Source organism: Phodopus roborovskii, unplaced genomic scaffold, assembly GCF_943737965.1.
Source record: "Phodopus roborovskii unplaced genomic scaffold, PHOROB, whole genome shotgun sequence".
Classification (NCBI taxonomy): domain Eukaryota; kingdom Metazoa; phylum Chordata; class Mammalia; order Rodentia; family Cricetidae; genus Phodopus; species Phodopus roborovskii.
The window spans coordinates 20,019,501-20,026,358 of NW_026126563.1; the positions used below are offsets into that span (position 1 = coordinate 20,019,501).

General features: G+C 45.8%; 1 protein-coding gene across 1 annotated transcript in view; it reads right to left on the minus strand.

Moving 5' to 3' along the window:
- The window catches only part of Dsc2 (desmocollin 2), a 28,836-nt gene extending 25,349 nt beyond the window's left edge, over positions 1-3,487 (minus strand). The window contains exon 1 of the mRNA XM_051202022.1: positions 3,143-3,487. Within this exon, the coding sequence (XP_051057979.1) occupies positions 3,143-3,211 (69 nt within the window). The 5' untranslated portion in view covers positions 3,212-3,487. The remainder of the gene's footprint in view (positions 1-3,142) is intronic.
- Between the last annotated feature and the right edge of the window lie 3,371 nt (positions 3,488-6,858).

The window sequence follows — 6,858 nt, forward strand, 5'->3', positions numbered from 1 at the left end:
TCTTTCTTTGGTACCCACATGGTGTCCCCTTGCATTTTAAGTTCGTCTACTTGGAGCTTCCTGTGGTGTTTTGCATCAAGTATGGGTTCCATTTTGTCTTTTGCAAAACTTCTGCCTAGCTCAAGTAGCCTCAAAGTCAATCTCAATAATTCTTACACTGATGCTGTTCTTAAAGATGCTACAGTGTTTCTCAACACTCCTAATGTTACCACCTTTAATACAGTTCAGGTTGTGGTAACTCCCAATCATAAAATTATTTGCATTGCTGTTTCATTACTGTAATTTTGCTACTGTGATGAAACACAAATGTAAATATCTGCGATTTTTGGATGGTCTTTGGGTTTCGACCCACAGGTTGAGAACCACTGATGTAACATGACATCAACTACTAAATGGCTTTCTGTCTAGCCCTATACAACCTGTTTCGAGAGGACAACAGGTCCAAAATAAGAGTCATTGGCTTTGTATTTGTCCTTTCCAATTCTGGCACTCCCCACCACAAATATGCCTGCTCATGTATGACCGGTACACAGCCAAGTTTATCCACTGAGACATTCTTAGGGAGAACAAAAGCCAACAGCAGAAGCTATAGATACCAGCAAACAGACCCATGCAATATCTTTGAAGATGAACTTATTTCGACAATAAAGGATTAAGAGGAGTAATGAGGAGAAAGAAGCTTCTAGACTTTTCCATGAGGATCAAGACACACAGGAATTCTATTTATTGAAATCTTTGACAACAAAAGAAAAACATTTTGGAATATAATAAATGGCACACTACAGAACAGGTATGTAGAAATAGAAAGTCTTGTTTAAAAGTGATGTCTGAAAAAGCTATGTGAATTTAGGATAATGTGATATTTTAAAGAATAAAGTAGATGAAATTACCTCGGGGGGGGGGGAGGAGAGATATGTATAGACATTCTAGGAAACAAGGCGTAGAATAAGGCTCTCACAGAAAATTAGCATTTGCAAGTAAGAAAAAGAGTGGCCAAACAGACAAAAGTAATAATCAGGAGGTAGTGGGAAGAGGAGGCTCCGCGACCTAACAGCTACACAGTTTGTGTTGTGTAAGGCACAAACGTCCAGAGAGCTATTGTGCAGCATTGTGTCTGCAGTTAATTTTCTCTTACTGTGCACTTAAAACCCCGTCAAAACGGAAGATCTCATGTTATGACTTTAACTCATACACAGAACAAAAAGGGGTGGGGGGGGGGAAGAAACAAGTTAATGAGTCAGATTCTGAGGGTCAGTGAGTTTTTTCTAAGGTGTTCGTTTCCAGAACAAAGAATCAACCATAGAGTAGAATTATGTGAAGAATAGAATGTATCACTTGAACTTGACAAGGGAGATCCTAGAAGGCTGCAGAGAACAAAGCGCCATTGGGGCATTCAGGAAGAAAGTTCCAGTGGTTAAGACACTATGGGGTGGGGCGGTGCTAGGAAGTGGAGAGGAGCTGACTTGTGGAATGTCAAGGGTTTACCTGAGTGTGTGGGAAACAGAAGATGTGAAGAGGGCTACACCCCCAAAAAAAGGTATTCTTCTTCAGCAGACCTCGAACTTCTCACGCTGGCGCAGCCCTGTTCACATGCACCCAACTGGAGCTCAGAGCAACCTGAGGGGACTCACACCACACTGCCCTACTTGAAAGCAAAATGCCAGTAACAAGAATAACCCACCCCCACCCTGCCCAGCCCCCATTCCTGGGCTCTGAAGTTAAGAGAGATTGGGAGTGAGGATTTCACTTCAGCCTAACTCACCCACAGCTTCCACTCCTCTTTAAAGGGTCTGAGGCAAGCGCCTTTAAGGTGTGCGGGTTTGCACTGGGCAAGGCTACGCCACACAGTTAACTAAGCATGCCTTTTCTTTCAAAGAATAAGGCCTGCCTTATGAAAGGAAGTGGCAACTTCTCTCACTAGATACCAAGCAAAGTTCATTCTTTGTCATCGGCAGCATATTTTTGTGACTGTTGTTTGCCCTAGGCTGTTTCTTCAGCCATAAAATGTTGATTGTGAGGTACCTATCCCTACCTGGGTTCATGAATTGCCCCTGGAAATTGTGATCAAAAGTTTAAAGTCCATTCATTCCTTGAAACTAAATCCAGTAACCAACCACATTTTCAATAACTAAAAACACAGGAATCCCTTGAAAAAGAGAGAGAGACGCCCTAACACACACACACACACACACAGAGGAGAGAGAGGAGAGAGAGAGAGAGAGAGAGAGAGAGAGAGAGAGAGAGAGAATACCCAGTCTTCCTTCTTCACAGACAGCTTGAGCCTACCACTGCAGGCTAAGACATAAAGGACACTAGCAAGTTGGTTGCTCTTTGGAACTTTTCCTTGTCCAAGGGACCCATATAAAACTACAATCTGGGGCGTTTTTTATCCCTGACTTTCCAAAGTCCTACTCCCTGGGGTGATTCTCCAGTCTTCTGGCTTCCTGGAGAGATCCAGTCCTGCCCCAAATAAAGGAGGCACTTTTTTGCCTCCCACCTCACAGAGGTCCTGGCTGTTTTTTCTTCTTAAAGGGGAATCAATCTGAGCAGACTTGAGATGAAGAATCCAAACTCCTCCCAGGACAAGATCTCAGAGACAGGACGTTCAATTTTCAGAGATTAAGGGGACCAGTGGTCACCTCTGTCTGCCCATCTCAAGTTCAGACTCTATCTCTCTCCTTCATTCCAACTCTCACAGCTCTCTCGAATCCCAACCCTAGCCCAGAACCCTCAAGAGCAACAAGTCCTTTTTTTGACCCCAAGGACACCATACTGGCTTTCAGTGTCGCCCCCTGGACAGTTGCCCTCAGTCAGGATGGCGGGCATCCAGGGCTCCAGTGACCTGCTCCAGACCCGGCACAGCCCGGCGCACCCCGCTCTGCCCAGGGAACCCCGAGGCCAGGTTTTTGGCTGGGTGTTCGCGATCCGCCCCCGTCTCCAGCCGCGCGTGCCTATTACTGCTCGCAGCCGCACTCCCTCCCCTGCGGGACTTTGGCGCCCGGGTCGCTCAGCTTCCTGCCGCCCTCCCTCGCCTCCAACAACTGCAGTTTAAGACGCGGCGAGACCCGGTGACCCCACCTGGGCCAGCCGCCCCGGCCCTGACGTCCCTCTCCCCGTCCCCGGGATGGTCCCCGGAGCTCACCGCTAGGGTCAGTAGGTGCGGAAGGCCAAGGGCTGGACTCCGCGAGCGCACAGCTCCTGCAGCCGCCATGGCCAGCCCAAAGGACAGGTCGCCGCCCCGCACCCGCTGCGCAGAGGTGAAGCGCGCACAGGCGCTTTTCTCGCGCTTGTCTGATGCTCCCGCCTCGCTCCCGAGGGGCTTTTCCTCTGGACGAGGGTGGAGCTCCAGGCAAGTCCAAAAGACTCCAATTGGCCACTCCTTGTTATTTTTCTTGTGTCTTCATGGCTTTAAGAACTCAACCGGTGGGAACTTCCTCTCACCGCCACCCTTTCACCTGTACTAGGTGTTTCTCACCAGCAGACGCCACCTATATGTCTCTTGTCACCCCCACTCCCCCACCCCGCCCCGGTGGCCGTCTGGCAGGATTAGCAGCTGGCCCTGCCCAGCAGAAGCCCTGACTGTACTAAGAGTCACAGGAGAGTTCTGGCTCTAGCCCCGCCCAGCGCACTGCCCACTGCCGCTGGAGGTCCCTGCCCTGGGGGGTCACTCCCAGACCCACAACTGCCCTGGATCAACTGGCTGCGTTACTCACAGCTACCTGAGACCAGCCTGATAAGAGGTGGACTCGAGGAAATTCTATTGTGTGAAACAAAGTCCCACAGACAGAAGGGTAAATACGGTCCAGAAATTACGTAGATAAACAGTGAGTGACACAAGTTCTATGATTTAAAGAGAAAAGAAAGGCAGAGGGAGAGGGAGGGAAGTAGATGGGGGAAAGAAGAAAGGAAGGAGGGAAAAAAGGAGGAAAGGAAGGAAGGAAAGGAGGAAGGAAGAGAGGATAACAAAACCAGTTACTACAGAAAACACATCAACTGAGGCCCAGCCATCAGCTAAATGTGGGCTACTGATTTTCTCTAAGAACCTTGTTATATATGAACATGTTTTCTTGTGATTTTCTCCTGAACATCTCCCACATGGGAGTCCCGAGCATCCTGGTACCAATTACTTTTCTCTGTGCTGTCATTGGGATTAGGGTTCATGGTGAAAAGTGAAGAACAGGACAGTTAGCGTTCTGACTTGTCATGCACTTAAGCCTGTGAATTACAGCAGCACTTAACCAGGAAGCCTGAGCTGGAGAGCTTGTGCTTTACACTCCCCAGAATGGGCTTTCTGACTCACCCTTCTGCACCTCTTCACAAAGACGCCAAGGAAGTTTCACCAGGAACACAAATGTGTCCCTTCCCTGTTATCTACCTTAAAGACAACTGCAGAAAACAAGTTTGAAGACAGGACCACAGCACTCGACGCCAGTTCAATTATCAAAAGTGTTTGCCTGCTATGAGCAGACCCAGAATGGTGGTAATAGCAATCACATGTTAAACTCAATGTTAAGGTCTAATGGTAAATGCCCTGTTGTTTTCTGTTAACGAATACTACATAAGTTGAGTGTTCTGTTGCCTCCATAGCCATAGAAGTATCAGCAATTGCTAGTAAAAATAAACCTGGGTCATGAGTCTGAGTGTCATGCTTTTGTTTTCTTACTTCTTGACCTTCATTCATGTTTGCCCAGTGATGATTTCATAAGTGCCAATCAACTCATTGGTGATGACATCACAGTGCCAAGCTCCAAGCTTGCCAGAGAGCACAGAAGCCAGCTGGTTTTGGCATCACAGCTCTTAACAATGGGACATTGCAAAACTCTTGCCTACCTTCGGCCTCCAATGCCTTTGGGATGGCTCATGCTTTTTCTCATTCCAGAAAGGGGTAAGAGAGCAAACAATCTGAAAATTCATCTCAGAGATACCAGATAACAGAAGCTTATAAAATGGGGATTTTTATTTGTTCATGAAAATTTACTCAGGAGATTAGATGAAATTCATATATTCTAAGTAAATGTTCTATCTTAATGGATTAGACTAACTGACCATTTTAAATTCCTCCTTGAAGCAGTTTTGAAACATTTTACCATGAAAGTGTGAAAGGTGTATGTAAGGAGTAAAGTTTTTCCTCCTGCCGCTTGTCTTGTCCTGCCGCCACGCCAGCCCCAATTAACATACCGAGACTCTGTATTTGATATAATGCTGTTGCCCAGTTACTTGTTTCTTATCAGCTAGCTCTGTCTTAAGTATTAACCCATTTCTGTTAAATATAAGTACTTCCATGTGCTCTAATCTTACCGGGGAATGGGGCAGGCATCTTGTTTCCCCAGTCTCTCCATCTTGACTCCTCCTTACTACTTCCTCTTTCCTCCTTGTCTCCTAGTCCCTCCTATCTTCCTTTCCTATTGGCCAACAGTGCTTTTTTCATTAACCAGTATGAGAAACATATATACAGAATGACATCTCCCATCAGATTTAGATAGATGTGACTTTTTGAGAATGTCATTTGGCTATGAACATTACCTCTTCAGACATATGTCAACTGTCCATTATTCTAGCACAGAATCAAAAGTTGGGATCAACTTCCTGTCCATCTTGTCCTGCTTTAAGAACTCCTCAAGCACCAGCATTTGGTAAGAAAAGTAATCCTATGGCACCTCTTCCATCTAAGACTAAATCCCTGAACTGATCCTGAGAGACTTACCCAGAGACAGCTAGAGACAGAGGTTGGTTACACAGATATCAAAGGCTCTTTAAAGAGAGGAGAGGAAATCAAAAAGGCTGAAAAACACTTAAGAAAGTGCTCAATAACCTTAGCTATCAGGGAAATGCAAATCAAAACAACTTTGAGATACCATCTTACTCCTGCCAGAAACACCAATGACAACATTTGCTGGAGAGGATGTAGAGAAAGGGGAACACTCCTCCACTGCTGGTGGGAGTGCAAACTTGTACAGCCATTTTGGAGATCAGTATGGTGGTTCCTCAGGAAAATGGGAATCAGTCTACCACAGGACCCAACAATCCCCCTCTTAGGCATATACCCAAATGATCCATATCCATGCAATAAAGACATGTGTTCAACTATGTTTATAGCAGCATTATTTGTAATAGCAAGAACCTCGAAGCAACCTAGATGTCCCTCAACTGAAGAATGGATAAAGAAGATGTGGCACATTTACACAATGGAATACTACTCTGCTTGGGGTGGGAGGGATGGAATCTTGAAATTTGCAAGCAAGTGGATGGAACTTGAAGAAACTATCCTGAATGAGGTAACCCAGTAACAAAAAAGAGAAACATGGTATGTGCTCACTCATATATGGATTTTAAACACAAAGGAAAGGATCACCAGCCTATAATTCATACCACAAGAGAAACTAGGATACAAAGAGGATTCTAAGAGATTCATATAAGGTCCCTCACCGAAGAGGAAAGGGACAAGATCTCCTGAGCATATGGAGAGTGGGGAGGGGGCAGTGAGTGGAGAGGGAACTGGGAGAAAGAGAAGGGGAGGAGAGGAAAGCATGTGAGACTAGGAAGATTGAGTCAGGGGAGGAATAGACGAGAGAAGAGAGACAAAGACAGACAGAAAGAGAGAGAGAGACCATAAAAGAGGGAGCCATTATAGGTTTGAAGAGAAAACTGAACCTAGAGAAATGTCCAGAGACCTACAAGACTGACTTCAACTAATAATTTGGACAGTGGTAGAGAGGCTACCATAAATGCCCTTCCCTAATAATGAGATTGATAACTTACTTATATGCTGTCCTAGAACCTTCACCTAGAAGCTATCGGAAGCAGAAGCAACACACACAGCTAAACACTGAGCCGAACTAGAATCCAGATACAGAGAGG